The 16,631-nt window shown below is 55.3% G+C and overlaps 1 protein-coding gene across 1 annotated transcript; it reads left to right on the top strand.

Moving 5' to 3' along the window:
• Positions 1 to 6,944: 6,944 nt before the first annotated feature.
• EMILIN3 (elastin microfibril interfacer 3) lies at positions 6,945 to 16,387 on the top strand. Its single transcript, XM_058814948.1, has 4 exons — positions 6,945 to 7,138; positions 10,588 to 10,710; positions 13,343 to 13,590; positions 14,493 to 16,387. Exons 1-4 carry the CDS (start codon positions 6,963 to 6,965, stop codon positions 16,385 to 16,387), a joined length of 2,442 nt encoding a protein of 813 aa, XP_058670931.1. The 5' UTR covers positions 6,945 to 6,962.
• The last annotated feature ends 244 nt before the right edge of the window (positions 16,388 to 16,631 follow it).

Below are 16,631 nucleotides of genomic sequence, written 5' to 3'. Positions count from 1 at the left end.
CAGCCTCTGCACTTGGCCATCACCCCTGTGACCCACCATGTACAGGGAAACCTGTACCCACAGCTGTCCCTCATGCTGAAATCACCCCAGCAGACCTGGCTTGCTGTCCTTCCTTGCCTGCACAAACCAGATGCTCATGGGTGAATTAAAAAAAAAAAAATCACCAAGGAAGTTTTTCTGTATTATTGCCCTTCAATATTCCCCACATCCCAAAGGAAAAGTATTTTCTTTCTGCTCCTGTGATGCTTTTCTTCCACTGTGTGCAGCAGTGAGGTGACTGAGCAGAGGTTTGGTGACTCAGGGGCTGGGTGGCTGCCACCATCCTGTTCCCAGGAAAGGCAGAAGGTGACTCAGCTGGACACTCAGCTAAGGAGGAATATGGATCTTTCTAAAATCCAAAGGCACAGGTCTGCAAAGACCAGGCTGAGCCATGCAGAAACAATCAAACACATCAGCTGGTTTGGGCTGGAAGGCACCTTAAAGCTCATCTAAACAGTTCTGGGGTGTTTCTTTAACCCAAAAGCGGTGAAATTGTTTCTTGCACCAGGGATAGTCCCTAGAGGACATTGACACAGGAGCCCTGAAGCCACAAAATTCCCCAAAGCCAGGGCTCCTCAGCCCTGCAGACAGCACAGCCTGTAGGATAATGTGATGTGCTGGGGATGAGCTGGCATCAGCCCCTCTCCCAGATCCATGGGACTGGCATGTCAGACACCTCTTCTCATGGCTGATCCTCTGTGAGGGCACCAGGGACCCCCATGGTCTCAGCCAGGCTGAGCAAGACCATGACCTGCTGCCAGAGCCCTCTCCAGCAAAGCCAGCATGGACAGGAGTCACCAGGATGGACGGGAATTGCCAGGATGGACAGGAGTCACCAGGAGGGACAGGAGTCACCAGGATGGACAGGAGTCACCAGGATGGACAGGAGTCACCAGGATGGACAGGAATTGCCAGGATGGACAGGAGTCACCAGAAGGGACAGGAGTCACCAGGAGGGACAGGAGTCACTAGGGTGGACAGGAATTGCCAGGATGGACAGGAGTCACCAGAAGGGACAGGAGTCACCAGGAGGGACAGGAGTCACCAGGGTGGACAGGAATTGCCAGGTTGGATAGGAATTGCCTGGCAAGAACCCCTCCTGCCAAAGCTCCCCAGCTGCACCAGCACCTTCCCTCCCAGCACATCCCTTCAGCTCTGCTCCTGCCAGCACAGCTCTGTGCCTGACAGCCTCAAGCCTGCACTCTGAAGGCATTTTCCTCTCCTACCCCTTTCCCTTGGATTCAGGGATGCTCTTTCAGGTAGGCAGGAGCTGAGCAACTTTTTTCTTGCCCTAGGGATCCCTCCCAGATCTTTACCTGCCCACAGAGCAACCTTTTCTCTCATACCCTGGATAACGTGGGGAACAGAACCCCTCTCCTCCCCAGCCCTGGCACCAGCCTTTTCCAGCATTCCCAGGCTCCTGCCCAGCTGGGATCAGAGCTGCTCCTCCCTGGGGCTCCCAGGGCCAGCTACCCCATCCCCACAGGCTCCCAGAGCCCCACCATCAATATGCTGGGGTTTACTGGGATGGTGTAATCTTCTTCTTTCCTCACTCTTCATCCTCTCACCCTGATCTGTGTGCTGCTGAATCCTGCTCCTGCTCCATCTCCATGGCTGCTGCCTGTCAATGCTCTCATCCCTGGAGTCCTGGCAAAGCTGGGAAAAGTTGTTTAAGCACATCCCCTCCTGCCTGCCCATCATCCTTGCTCAGTCTCCCACTGCCAGTCTCCCTGCACATTTTCCTGAAGGAAAGAAGCTAATGGATATATAAATAAAGCAACCTGTGTATTCTTTTCCCTGCTCAGAGCTTGGATAACCTGTGGTTGACCCCTCCTAGTCCTCCCTAAACCACAAGCCCAGTATGTGCTGCCGCTGCTGCTGCTCTGGCATTTTTATGAATGGCCTTGAGCCCAGGGAAGAGATGTGAGCTGGATTTGGAGCAGCTCCATCCCTTCTACCGCAGCGCTAATCTTGACAAACGATCAGCGTGTGCCTTTCCAGCCAGAGATAAGGCTGCCTGCCCACTCCAAGTCACTCTGCTTTCCCACCAAGAAAGGGATTTTGTTCTCAGCCCCTGGCCATGACTGCTCCAGAGCCTGGGCAAGCCCAGGTGCCCCCAGCCCACAGTTTGGGGGCACAATCTGCAGTCACAGCCCTGGGACTGAGGCCAGGGGATGGCTCAGAACAAAGCCCTGGCAACCTCCAAAGAAGGCAAATGTTACTTTGCCTGGGTTTCTGATGCACCAGGGATGCCTCCTGCCTGCCCACCTGTGCTGCCCTGTCCTTCTAAGTTCTTCTAAGCCTTCTGATGTTTATATTTTTTGTAATGGAGTTTCTCACGCACTTTTCATGTGAATAATGATTGTTTTGCATTCCTTTCTAGAGGAGGAGAGAATTTGATAAACTGTTGGTTTGACCAGTGTGGCTGGAGAGGTGGCAATTTCATCCTCCAATCTATAGTCACTTTTGTAAGTCTATAAATATTGGAGTTTGGAAATAAACTTCCCCTTTTTTACCTGAGACATTTCAGCGTGTGCATGTCGTTCATTTCATGTCCTACTGGGACACAACTGCATTGTCTTCCCCTTGACACCAATGGGAGAAGTGGCCCATGCCCAGCAAGGAGCTGGCAAAAGCATGTGCTGGGAGCCAAAAAGAGCTTCCAGTCCTGCAGCTGAATCATGAGCATGGTGGGCTTTCCTTGAGCTCAGTTTAGATGGGATCAGGAGCACCTGCAGAACTATCACTGTTCTGCTTGAACTGGTATCCCACTGCACTGCTGTGGTTTGGGACATGGACAGCTTGGGCAACACATGTCCCCACCCCTCCCTGGGGCTGGGGAAGCAGTGTGGGATAGCTGTGGGATCTTCCCAGGGATTATGACACGGGAGAATGAGCCCTGAGTGATCCTGATGGATGTGCACCTGGGAAATGCAGGCTGTGCAGAGGGGTTCCTCTCTCACACAGACACAGACTCACTGCCAAGAGAAAAGGCCTCTGTGAGTGCCAATTCAAGGAATGCCTTTGATCCAGTGGGAATCACTAGGGAGAAACTCTGCCTCTAAATAGAGCTGCTCTCTTGCCTTGCCACTTTGGGAAATGAATTTGTGCTTGGAAAAATCTCAGGCTGGGAGAGCTCTTGGGAAGCCATCCAATCCATTTCGCTACCCCAAATTGGTCCTGACAGGTTTTTTTTTTTTATCTAACCTTTCCTTTAAAATCTCCAGATGGCCCAATACAGTCTCCTCCAGGGCTATATTATTTTTACTAGCAGATACTGTTTTATTATTAATACTCAAATTAAATTTCCCTTGCTGCAATCTGCTCCTATCCCATGGCAACAGAGAGAGCAACTGCCCTCCTATTGCCCAGCATGCTGGGGGGTTTTCCACCACTGGAACCTATTTAAAGCTCAGCATTAGGGTGGGCAAGGCTGGTCCTGGCCAGGATCAGGCTGAGTTGCAGAGTTCCTGGGCTGTGCTATCACTTTTGCTGTCTCTGTGGGTCTGGGGGTACAAGAGCACACACCCAGCCCTGTGCAGGCACCAAACCTCATACCCAGATGGGAACGGGAGGTCAGGGTCTGCTGGCTTGTTGACCCATGAAGGAAGGCAATTACTCAGCTGATGAGGCCATGCAAGTGTTAATTAAAAAGCATGGGAAGCAGACCAGGTCACTGTTTGGTGTCACCCGCTCGTGAAATTAGCTCGTGGTGGCTCCCCAGCCCTCCCCAGGAGCAGGGCAGCAGCTGCCCCCTGTGCCTCTGCTCTGCTCTCATCTCTTCCTGCTCAGCTCCTGTTTCTGGGTGCCTCCTGTGTCCTGCACAATGTTCCTGCTGGATCCTTGCTGGGAAAACTACCTATTCATTTCTGGACTGGCTTGGAGCAGGAGTGAGAGGTGTGACCAAAAGAATCAGCTCCTGGCTGTGCAAGTGGAGAAGGCAGCTCCCTAGGCACATGGTGAGCCATGGTAGGATGTGCTCACGTGGAATCACTGATGGACACAGCCCTCCTGCCTGGGCACACCTGTGGGCAGGGTTTTCCCAGCATCCAGATGTGAGCAGCAGCAGCAGCAGCTCTGATCTGATCCCCCTCACTCTCCAGGGGAGAAGGCAGATCTTTCCTCTGGAAGCACCAAGGGCTGGTGCTCCCTGAGCAGAGAGCAGCTCTGCAGAGCCCTTTGGCAGCACTTCAGCGTGGCAAAGCCCTTCCATTCTGCTGGAGAGCCCAGTGCTCAGCAAGTGTTTCACAGCCCTGGGAGATGGGGTTTGACATCTTCTCCATCAGCCCTGGGACATGCCCATGTTGGGAGGAAGGTGTCTCCTGTTTGCTCTCCACATGAGACCTCTCCAAAGCCAGGTTGCCATGCCAGGCTCCTCAGGGCACCCTCCTGTGCCTGGCCAGGGCTGGCAGTGTGCTGGGCACTGCCAGAAGCACAGCTGAGCGCCAGACAGTTCAACCTGAGCTGCTCCCTGATAAAAGCAACTTCACAAATCCCAGTTTCCTGCTGCTCTGTGTCTCATGGCTGGGTTAGCTCACAGCTGAAAAGGCACTTGAGAGTTTTCCCCATGATTTGGGGCACCCATAATGGCTTTTTCCTGTATGGATTCCTTGATGTTTTACAAAAGAGCTGATGATGAATCCATTTCCTCAGCTGGGACCTGAGTTTGGCTTTCTCTTGTCTACTCAGATGTCTTTTTTCATAAACAATTAGACAACAGAACAAGAAAATGGGATTCAGTGTCTCTGAGGGTCCTGCCTCACTCTGAAATCTGGTGCTTCAAAGGTGAGTTTGGACAGCAATGCCAGACAGACAGACAGACAGACACACCCACCCCAGAGCAGTGGCTCCCACCTCCCTGCCTTTCCCAGCCAAGCTGGTGAGGATGAAGGAGCACTTTTAGCTCAGCCCTGCTGTACCCATCCAGCACAGCACAGGCTCCAGGGCTGGGGCCAAGGGCTCTTTCTGCAGCCCTGCTACACCAGATGTTTTTTTCCGGAGGCCTCAGACACACACGTGCAGCCTGCTGTTGTTAGAACTGGCTCACACTCCCTGTGCACAGGGAAAAAAAATTAAGGCCGTGCTCAAGCTTCATTCTCCACTTTGGCATCCAGCATTAAACCAGGCAGGCTCGGTCAGCTTTTGTTTGTTTTGATGGAATTGCTTGTGGAGCGTCCCTCCCGCAGCATCCCAGCGGAGCAGAACAATTCAGTGCACCAGCTGGATGGGGATTGCTTCATGTGCTGCCAAATGCACCACGTACAAAGCACTCTGCAGCACCTCTGGGGTGCAGCCTGACAGGCTCAGCAACACCCTGCAGCAGCTTGAACCAGGAGGATGCACTGCTTCAGTGCTCAGCCTTCCTCCTCTTGGTTTTCTGCCTGCTCTGTCCAGCTTGCCTCTCCCAGCTCGGCATTCTGATGGATTTTTCTTCTCCTGATAATGTTTCCGTACTCACCTCAGGCCGAGCCAAAGACTCATTTTAACTGAAAAAGGCTGTTTGTCTCAGTATCTTATCATCTCTGTCTCAGCCCAAGCCTTGATGCCTCCTTCCCCCAGCAGCAGGTTTCACTCCTTCATTTGGAATTTCACACAGCCACCTTTTCTCAGCCACCTCTTGTTTTCCTCCAACAGTTTCAGAGAAGCATGGCACACCTGGTCATGGGGCTTCCCTGACTTAAAGCTGGCTTCTCTGCCAGCCAAAAGAGAAGTCTAATCAAAAATCCACTGGTGAGGTTTTGATGGGATGCTCAAGGGTGTAACTGCCTGCATATATAACAAAATTTCCTGCTCCTTGGCATGGCTTCACTTCTACAGGGCTTCTATCAGACTCCACTGGGTAGCACCAGGGATGTTACCCCCTCCCAAAATTCCCAGTGCCCCAGGTGGGGGTTCTTTCCCCCCACCTAACAGCTGTGGCTCACACAAAGGGTCTTGAGGGGCTGTGGTTCATGGTGTGGATCCTCAGGAGGGCTGGCAGGGCAGGGCAGGGTGCTCAGAGTGCTCCTTGCGTGGGTCACCTGTGGGTGGGGGCATTGGGGTGCAGGACAGCAGGGATCTCTGCAGGGCAGGAGGGCAGGGAGACACAAACACACCTTCCAGAGCCATGAAAGATGAAATGTCCTTGGCTATGGGAGATCCAGGGGTCTGCAGGGAAAGGCGAGGGATCCCTCCCCACTCTCTGCTGGAGCCAAAATCTGGGGAGGGCTCCAAAATAGCACCACTTGCCTCTCCTCCTTCCTGCAGGTGCTGAGTTATGCTCTATGCATCAGGCTGGTGCCAGCCATGTGATTGATAGCTGCCAATCTCCAGCAGCACAGAAATCCTCGGGGGCAGCATTGGGGTCGCTCCAGCCTTTCTCTCGCTGGTGCTCCGGGATGAACAGGGCAGAGCTGGGGACTGGGGGAACCAGAAGCCACAGGGCTCCGGACCCCGCTGCACCTGCGGGGCAAATCCCAGTGCGCGGGGAGGGGACATCGGGACAAGGGGACAAGAGGGGGCCGGGACAGGGTGCGAGCCCCAGGGTGGGCAGCGCTCACCGGGAGCTGCAGCACGGCTGGGGGGCTGCGTGGAGGGACAATGGGGGTCGGGGGGCTCCGCTTTGTGTCCCCGCCCGCGGGCCGGGGTCGGCGGCCGAGGGAGGGCGGGAGGAAGGAGGAGCGCGGCCCGCCCCCGCCGCCGCCCTACAAAAGGGGCCGGGCGGGCGGCGGAGCGGCGTGTGCCGCCGGGCAGGACCGGCAGGGCTGGGGACAGCGACAGCGACAGGCAGGGCAGGGGCCGGGCAGGGCGCAGCGGGCGGCGCTCGGTGCCCTCCGCGGCGCTGTCCCGGCGGGGCCCCCAGTCCCGCCCCATCCCCATCCCGTTCCATCCCAATCCCAGTTCCATCCCGTCCCATCCCGCTCCGCCGCCGCCGGGCCGGGACCATGCGGCGCCGCCGCGGAGCGCTGCTCGCCTGCCTCTCGCTGGGGACGCTGCTGGCCCTCGCCGACGCCAAGGGAGCCTTCTACCCCCCCGCCGCCCCGCTGCCCTTCGGCGGCAGGTACAGCCTCTACACGGCCGGCTCCAGCCCGCAGCTCGGCAAGCCCGTGGGCAAGCACAAGTAAGCGACAGCGGCCGCGGAACCCGTCCGGAGGGCACCGGGAGCCGCCGTGCCCGGCACCGAGCTCCGTTCGGGCATCCCTTACCCGGAACAGAGCGCGGGCACCGGGAGCTGCTGTGCCCAGCACCGAGCCGGGGCTCCGTTCGGGCATCCCTCACCGGGCACTGGCCGCTCTCCGGGCATCATTCCCAGGGCAAGGGCTGCTGCGAGGACCCAAACCCCGGTGCCACCTTCAGGGCTCGCCTGCGGTCATCCCTGGCCGGGCGGGAGTCCCTGGGTACCGCCGCGGCATCCCCTGCTCTGTATCCTCCGCCAGGTACCGAGCGAGGGCTGGCTGAATGTGCCAGTGCCCCCCTCCATCTAGAGGAGGCTCCGGGAGTTGTACTTCCAGGAGGGAACAGGGTGCGTGCGGTGCGGGACGGGGCTGGGGGTGCCCGTGTGTGGTTTTGGGGGTTTGGGGTAGGTGCAGGTACCTGCTCTGTGTGACATCGGCGGGTGGTGATGTGCGGGCAGTGCACAGATCTGCGTGTGGAAACAGCTTGCTTTGGAGGGAATTGCTTGTAAAATACATGCATGCTGGAGTTTAAATACGTTTTCAAGAGACCTGGAAAGCTCAGGCAGTGAGGAATGTGGGTTTTACACAAACTGTGGACTTTTTCCGTTCAGTTGCATAAGAGCTGTTACATTGGGGGTGTTGCTTCCCTCTCTGTTTGCTAGGGCAGTTTCTGCCGGGCTCCTTTGAAAAAGGGAGGATGTGGGGTTACAGAACAAGCTGAAATGAATAAAGTAACCCTAGGGATGAACAATACTGGCAGTGCCAGTGAGAGCTTTCAAAAACCCATAACATTTTCCAGCTGCTCACTCTAAAAACATCGGGCTGGAGCTATAAAACTGCTTGCCACAGGTCTGTGAGAAGGGAAGGGGTTCTGAGAGAGAGAGTGAGCCAGAACCATGCTAACCCGAGCAGCCACAGGTAGGCAGGGTTTATTACTGGCTGGTAGAACTGCCTGCACTGGCTACTGGCTAACTTAGAGGCAGCTGGTGCTGTTTGTAAGCAGGTCCTGGATTTATGGATAGACTGTGATCCTAAATTTCCACATACACACATGAGCTCCCTTGCCTGCAGCTGAGAGAAGTGTCTGCCCTTCCTTCTCCTGTGGTCCTGTGCACGGATGAGTTACTCACTTGTGGAGGAGCAGGGAGCAGCACAGGGCCCTGCTCATGCTCTGAGTCTGGCAGCCCCTTGCCAGGGCACAGCTGCTCAGGTCTGGGCAGGCTGGAAATGCCAGTCCCAAACGGGATTGGTGTGCCCATCTCAGGGGATCAGAGAGGGGCTGGGGTGGATGTGCTGCTGCAGCTCCTGGGGGCAGCAAGTGGGGTGTGCTGGGGTGTGGGATCAGGGGATCCCTGCTGGAAGGGAGCAGAGAGAGGCTTGGAGGGAGGATGACCCTGCTCACACCTTGCTGCTGAGAGAGCTGAGAGAGAGCTCCTGCCCTGGGGGGCTGTTGGAGATGGCGCAGCCTCTGGATGGGGGCACTGGGAGGCAGCTGGGGCTGCTCAGCTCAGCTGCCTGGTCGCAGGCTGGGATGCAGCCAGAGCTCCCTGGCATGGCCATCACATGGCCTGTGGAGAGCAGCCTGGGGGCTGAGCACAGAAACGAGCTGCAGGGCCTCGGGTCGTACACTCTATATAAGTTAAATATAGGATATCTGCTTTATGTAGAGTTGAATATTAACTGACTTTGGACTGAGGTCTTGACAGTACAAGGAGTACTCTCTTGTAAAATTAGATCCAAAATTAATACAAAAACTTTTCTCTATAAAAAAATATATATTTGTATATGACCAAATATCTGTCTTGTGTTTCATTGTTACAAAATATTACAAAGAAACCTATCTGGTAAATAATATTTTCTGATTCACAAGGAATAAAAAGGTAACTCACATGGGCTTGCTGTGGTGGTCTGGAGGATGTTGAGACACTTCTGGCAGGTGGAGGTACAGGAAAGGGACTGTGACTGTCAGGGTGGAGCAGAAGGGTTTGGTAAGAAGGGTTGTGGTGTCTCCTGTTTGAGTGAGTGTGTGTGTGTGTGCATGCCCAGGGTGGGTGTGCACAGCCCTCCCCCAGCACCCCATGTCACACTCAGGGGCCAGAGCAGCAGCACTCTGGCTCACCCTGAGTGGGGAAAGATCAATGAAGGAGGGACAAGCACTGATGCAAACAGGTGAAGACAGAGGGTGTTCCCCACCCATGCACAGCAAGCCCCCAGCTGGCACAGGGGCAGCCACGTCCTCCCGCCTCACTGAGCACCTCCCTGCACCTGCAGCCTGCGCTGGCCCATCTGCTCATCCCTGACCTCCTGCCTCAGCCCTGCTCTGCTCCCTGGGCCTGTGCCCTGCTCTCCTCCTGCTCTGCCGTCTGCCACATCCCCCTGCCCTTAATCCCTGCCTCCCCTCACTTCCCTGCTGCCTCTGCCCCTGAGGACCGAGCCCATCTGCTCCTGCCGGCAGCCCTGCCTTCAGCTGGAGCAGCCTGGGCCTCCATCTGTCCTGCAGCATCCTACATCCTTCCCACACACTGCCTTCCTCCCAGCCAGCTTCCCTCAGCGCCTGGCTGTGCTGCTCGGCTCAGGAAAGCTGACTGGTACCTGTGGCACCCACTCAGGGGGATGGCAGGAGGGAGGAGGCTCTCTGTGCTCACTGTCCCAGGGATCTGAGGGGGTTTCCAGCCTCCATCACAGATCTGTGTCCCTGGCTCCATACCCACTGCAGGGGTGTGGCAGGAGGGAAGAGGCTCTGTGTGCTCACTGTCCCAGGGATCTGAGGGGGTTTCTCCATCACAGGCCTACTCCATGTCCCTGCCTTTGACAGAGGGACCCACAATGCTGCAGCCCTACAGAGCAGCATCCCCATCCCATCTCCTCCCTGTGCCTTGTCTGTGGCAGCACCCACAACAAGGGCTGAAGGCTTTTGTGTTGGCCCCTGCACTGGCAGCACTCCAGGAGCTGCAGCAGGACAGACCACCCCTGCCAGGCACTGCTGGAGCTGTTTCTGGGATCCTATTCCTATAACTGCTGCTGCTGCTGGGATTCTTCTGACTGTGCTCACAGCCTGTCTCACCACACAGTCCATGCTGTGCTGAGCTCAGCCCAACTCTGGGGACACCACCAGCACTGGTGACAGCATGGCTGTGACAGTGACAGGAACCACGCTCCTGCAGCATGGTTGTGATCCTCCTCCCCAGCAACTCTGGGGACACCACCAGCACTGGTGACAGTGACAGGAACCACGCTCCTGCAGCATGGTTGTGATTCCCCTCCCCAGCATCTGCCCAAGCTGGGGGGCTCCTTCCATCTCCTGCCCCCAGAGCTCTCAGGCAGTGTCTGGCAGTGCAGGCACTGCTGTTTGATTGGGCAGGGGGGTGACAGTGTCTCTCTCTGTGTCCCCCAGGAGTTTCTGTGCCTACGTGGTGCAGCGCAATGTGACGTGCACGCTGCAGGACGGGGCCGAGAGCTACGTCAAGGCTGAGTACCACAAGTGCAGCTGGGGACCCAAGTGCCCAGGGAAAGTGCTGTGAGTATGGGGCACACTGGGCCATGGCTCCCTTCCCCTCCCAAAGAGATTTATCTCCTGAGACCCTATGCCACCTTTCCAGAGGGCAGTGAAAGGGGCTGAAGGACTTTTCCTGGACAATGCAGGCAGTGGCAGGGCAGTGGTGTTGGGACGAGGCAAGGTGGGATCTGTCAGGAGGGAGAGGGAGCTCTATCCCTCCTCAGAAACTGTCAGGGGAGGTTTAGATTGGATATCAGGAAGAGGTTTTCACCCAGATGGCAGCTGAGCACTGGAAAAGGCTCCCCAGGGAAGGTGATCATGGCACTGAACCTGACAGAGTGGAAGGAGAATTTGGACAATGTTCTCAGGCCCATGGTGAGATTTTTAGGGGTGTTCTGTGCAGTTGCTGAGCACAAAGATTCTTAAGGGTCCCTTCAAACTCAGGATATTGAATGATTCAGCAATAAACCTGTAAATCATGGGAAGTGGGAAGGTGCCTGTGTAGGAGAGCAGTTTGTCAGGGACCTGCAATGTGGCAGAATGATGGCAGCTCAGTGAGAACCTGGCTGAGAGGATGAGGAAATGGAGCCTGTGGCTGGGGATGTCTCAGTGCTTCCTGCTCCAGGAAATACCTGCAAAACCCTGCTACCTCATCAGTGCTGGAGGGAAACACTTCACTGTGCCACAGCTGGAGCTGCTGGTGGTGCAGGGGCTTTGTGCTTCACCGCCCTCCAGGGATGCTGCTCCCTGTGGAAAAGCTCTCCTGCATCCTCCCCAGGCTGGAGGAAGAGCAGAGCTGAGCACAGAGGAGAACTGGGATGAGAGAAGTTTTGGTCAGAGCCTAGAACCCATCCTGTGGCAGCTGGCTGGGACTCTCCATGCCCCTGTGGTGCCACAGGCTCTGCTCAGAACCTCTCCTGGCAGAGACGGGCAGCTGGACCCACCCACTCACTTGCTCTTCCCATCACAAGGGTTTTAGCAGCATCTGGGGACTTCAGGACATCCTGCAGCTGCTGGTATCCATGGAGGAGATCTCCAAAGCCTCTTCCATCTCCATGATGCCCTCTGTTTGTCTCCTTCAAACAAAACCAGGGTGAAACCAGGAGGTTTTCTGAGAGCAGCTGGACCCACAGCTGTATTTTCTGCAGAGCCTCAGCTGCTGCATCCATGGACAAAAGGGAAGGATGGATTTTCCACGTGCTGGGGCCATCAGTGAATGTTTGTGCAGCTGGCTACAAATACTTCTCCTTGCTGCTGTTTGGAGCAGGGGTGGAAAGATTTGGAGGTGCCCAAGGCTTTGAGCTCCTCTGCAGAGGCTGGGATGGCACAGAGAAGGTACTGGGGTGACACAGAGAAGCTGCTCTGCCTTATGGATGCCACCCTCCTCCTTTCTTCACCCCCTGACACTGGCTGGAGCAGCAATCTCCCATGGTACATCCAGGCAGGTTTCTACACACAACAACAGGAGCAAAGATCATTGAAACTCAGCAGCATCTGTGAAGAGGAGTATCCAGAAGAGCTTGTTTTGAAACTGTCCCTTTGGGAAATTGATGTTGAGAAGTTTTGAAGAGATTTAAAGAGCAGAGGCTTTGGGTTTGGTTTATTCCCTTGCCCTGTGGTGTGTGTGGAGGTGGCTGTATCTCACTGGGAATTGTGTGGGAGCAGCACTGCCAGGGCTGGGGACGCTGAATTCAGACAAGGACATGGATGGCAGGGACTCAGCCCTGTGTGCTGCCCTGACTGATGGATTGGTGCCTTCTGCAGCCCCTCTGCAGCATGGATGGCTGTGCTGCTCCTCCAAGACCTTCTGCTGAACATGCTGCAGAAGAACAAGATGCTCATGGTGTGTGCTGCAAAACAGCAAACTTCAGGATTTTCAGGCCCTGGTAAATTCAGATTGGATATTTCCAAAAAGCAGGCTTAAGGCATTGATGTTTGGAGGTGGTGAGAAAAGTGCTGTGTTCATCGCTGCTGCCCCACAGGGGAGCAGGAGCAGCTGAATCCTCCCCCAAGGCTGGTGGGACCCCATCCAGAGCGAGAGCTGAGGGGGAACTGTGAGGTGGGCTTGCACCTTGTGTGGTGGATAAGGGAGGATCAATGCTGTAACACCCAAATTTGTGATGGAGACACTTCTCAGGGCATCCTCACCAGACCAGCCCAAGCCCCTTTAGGCTTCCCAGCAAACTGATGCCCTCCACACAGAGAGAAAACACCTTTCCAAAGGCATTTCACCTCTCAGGGGGGCTTCCAGACAGGATTACAGTTGAGAAGTGAGCTTGCAGGGCTTTTGGAATCAGTTCCATCATTTCATCTTGTGCTCTGCTGGCCAGAAGTTGCCAAACAGTGTCACAGTGGTCACTTATCAGGCCTGGGACTGCAGCAATACATTTAGAGCTGCAGTTCTAAATAACCACAGTGTCCCAGGTTAGAAAACACTCACCAAAACCCCTCTGTAATGCTGCAGTGAGCTACGGTGCAGCAAGAGCTCTTGGAGAAGATGGGCCATGGTCTGCAGGTGCAGCACAAGGGTTTCAGCCAGGTTCCCCATGTGCCCAGATCTCCCACACCCAACAGGACCATGTCCCTGCTCTATCGATGGATGTTGAGGTTATTTCTCTAACCTGTCTTCTCTCTCCCTCCCCTCTCCTGCAAGGTACCGCACCTTCTTCAGGCCCAAGTACAAGATTGGGTACAAGACAGTGACAGAGCTGTCCTGGAGGTGCTGCCCAGGCTTCATGGGAGAAGGGTGCCATGACAGCCCCACAGACCAGCCTGGCCTCCTGCCCCAGCACCCCAGCCCCAAAATGCCCCCTGGGCAAAAGATGTTTCCAATGCCCAGGCTTCCTCCCTACCCCAAAAGCCACCCTGACCTGTTTCCAGGACCAAAGAAGAATCAATATGGTGAGATCTTGCTCCTGCTTCATGTCCCCAGATCACCCCATGCATTCAAACCTCCAGGTTCTCTCTGTTCAGTGCAGAGCATGAATCTGGCAAAAATTCAGTGGGTGATGTTTTCCATCAGAGACCTGACATTTGATTGCTTTGAGGACCACTTGCTTTTTAAATCTTGTTTTTTTTCAAAACATTCAGCTTCAAAATTGCCTTTCCTCATTGACTGAGAGCATTTTCCCATTAATTATGGGGTTGGTAGGGGTGTCTCAGGATGAAGCTCTCCTGGGCTGTTATCATCACCTGCTGTTGAATGTGGATGGATGGATCCCAAGAGGAAAGAGGATTTCCTGATAGCTTAAGGAGAGAAATGACAATTTGCTGAAATGACAATAACAGAGGGCAGGACACAAGGTTATTATGGGAAAGGACTCAAAGAGGGGAAGTTAAAGGAGCACCAGCCCTCACTGTGCCCTCTCTCTTTGTGGTAAAGTTCCTCATTCAGGGCTCACCAAATGTGGTGGTGTTTGCAGGGGTCCCAGGATGAGGGAAGAGATGAGAATCTTGACTCCATGTTTCAGAAGGCTGATTTATTTTTTTATGATATATATTATATTAAAAGAATATGATCTATTAAAACTGTACTAAAAGAATAGAAGAAAGGAGTTCATCACAAGGCTAGCAAGGAAAGGCAAGTAATGAGAATAAAATCTTGTGACTGCTCACAGCCTTGACACAGGTGGCTGTCATTGGTCATCAAGTAAAAAATATTTCACATGCTGGGTAAACAATTCTCCAAATCACATTCCAAAGCAGCAAAACATGGAGAGGCTGAAGCTTCTCAGGAGAAAAGATCATGGCAAAAGGATTTTTCATAAAATGTGTCTGTGACATCTCTTTCTTTCCCCATGCAGGCAGGAAGCTGCCTGGCCTCTTTGGGGACCGCCTGGACCGGCTGGAGGAGGAGGTGAGGCGCCTCTCCCAGTCCTACGACAGCCTGCACGCCTTGGTGAGCGGGCTGGGGGACCGCCTGCGTTTGGCCATCCAGGAGGACACCACCAAGATGATCGGCTCCCTGATGAACAGCCCGGGCACGCCGGACTCCTCCGTGGGTTTTGGCATCATTCCTGACGGGCTGGTGGACGTGGCAGACAAAGCCGACATGGCCACGTACCCTCCCGTAGGGGACATCCTGACCAAAGTGACCGAGGTGAGCGACGTGCTGAAGACCAAGGCGGATCTGCTGCACGAGGTGCGGGGCATGGTCCTGGACCACGACGGGCAGATCAAGCACCTGCTGGAATCCGCCCGGCCCTCGCCCCTCACCTCCATCGACCTGCTGGAGGAGTACGTGGACACCAGGCTGAGCAGCCTGCGTGGGGAGCTGCTGGATGGCTTTGAGAAGAAGCTGGGCAAGATCCAGACCACGTGTGATTTCCGCATCCAAGAGGTGCGGCAGCAGTGCGAGGAGGAGAAAGCCGCCAACCTGCGGCTGCAGCAGACGCTGGATGGGAAGGAGCTGGAGATCAAGAAAGAGATCTCTCAGCTGGAGACCCAGATCCAAGGGCTGACAGTGGTGGAAAGCTGCTGCAGCAACCTGGACTACCTCACTGATCGCATGAACATCCTTGAGAAAGGCCTTCACAGCATCTCCGAGTCCCAGAAGAACCTGCACTCACGCCTGGATGGAGAAATCTCCACTGTCACCCTAGGGAACCTCTTTGAAGGGCGCTTCGAGGACCTGGAAGCCAGGCTCAATGCCACAGAGAGGGAAACGGGGAGCTGCTGCTCTGGTATAGAGGACAGCATGAAAGGCACGGTGGTGGCAGAGGTGGATGGCATGAGGACTGCCTTTGAAGACAAAATGCAGACCCTGGAGGACAGGTTCATGACCATCATGGGGGAGCTGAACAATGTCAGTTCTCCCATGGGCATGGATGGAGCAGTGGTGCCTGTGCTGGAAGGGGAGCTTGCCAGCATGAGGAAAAGGACAGATGAGACACTGGAGGCGTTGCAGAATCGCCTCATCACCCTAGAGACCACCTGCTCCCTGGGCTGCACCTCTGCCTCCAAAGATGTGGAGACCTTTCGGACGGAGATTGAGGACTGCCAGAACAAGAACCAGGACCTGCTGCTCCGCATGGACAGCAATTATGACCTCCTGCGCAAGCTGAACGCCACCATCCTGGAGATCCAGCGGCGCATCGAGGAGGAAGCATCGGGGGCTTTGCAAGGGGAGATCACCTTGCTGAAGATCAACCTGAACACTGTGAGCAAGTCTCTGACAGGGCTCAAGGACTCCGTCTCCCAGTACTCAGACACCCTGACGCATGTCAACTCCTCGCTAGATGAGCACGAGCGGAAGATTGAGGACGAGGTCCACTCCATCCAGGAGAAAGTCAACGACCAAGGTTCCCAGCTTTTCTTCAGCAACCGCCGCGTCCTGAACCTCAAGGGAGACCTGGAGCGACTCAAAGCCAGGATTGTGAGCGACCTGAGCTCCTGCAAGAGCGTGGCCCACGGCCTGCAGCAGGAGGTGTCTCGCTTCGACGAGCGGGTGGCGCGGGTGGAGAGCGCCTGCGGCCTGCTGGGGGCCATCCCCGGCAGCCTGGACGGCATCAGGGAGGAACTGGAGAAACACACGGGCAGCCTGTGGGACTACATGGACCACGTAAACGGGACACTGGCTGCCCACTCTCAGGAAATAACAGGACTGAAGGACAACTTGCTCGACTGCCAAGCCAAGGTCTCTGAGCTGGCAGAGCAGGTCGGGCACTTGGAGGAGAAGGCGGAGAGGAGGCAGCATTAACCACACTGCCATGCCATGTGCCTTCCTTCTCCTGCTGTGAAGGACAGGATTAAATTATATCACACAGACTCACTCCAATGTGACAACAGTTCTTGGGATATTTTTTTTATGAAAAGCTGCTACATTTTTTTCCCTTTGATCTTGTTGGCCCCACTTCTCCTTAACTCTATCATGGTGGTGCTCCCCTCCTGATGCTCAGCAACTGTCCTGACCCTGGCACAGCAGTGTCACTGCCTCCTGGCTG

Source organism: Ammospiza caudacuta, chromosome 15, assembly GCF_027887145.1.
Source record: "Ammospiza caudacuta isolate bAmmCau1 chromosome 15, bAmmCau1.pri, whole genome shotgun sequence".
Taxonomy (NCBI): domain Eukaryota; kingdom Metazoa; phylum Chordata; class Aves; order Passeriformes; family Passerellidae; genus Ammospiza; species Ammospiza caudacuta.
The sequence above is the reverse complement of the archived record's forward strand: the minus strand, read 5'-3'. Positions and strand labels throughout refer to the sequence as shown.

Coding starts and splice junctions, on each gene's coding strand:
- EMILIN3 (XM_058814948.1), top strand. CDS start 6,963: ATGCGGCGCCGCCGCGGAGCGCTGCTCGCCTGCCTCTCGCTGGGGACG. Junction 7,139..10,587: donor AAGCCCGTGGGCAAGCACAA/GTAAGCGACAGC, acceptor TGTGTCCCCCAG/GAGTTTCTGTGCCTACGTGG. Junction 13,591..14,492: donor ACCAAAGAAGAATCAATATG/GTGAGATCTTGC, acceptor TTCCCCATGCAG/GCAGGAAGCTGCCTGGCCTC.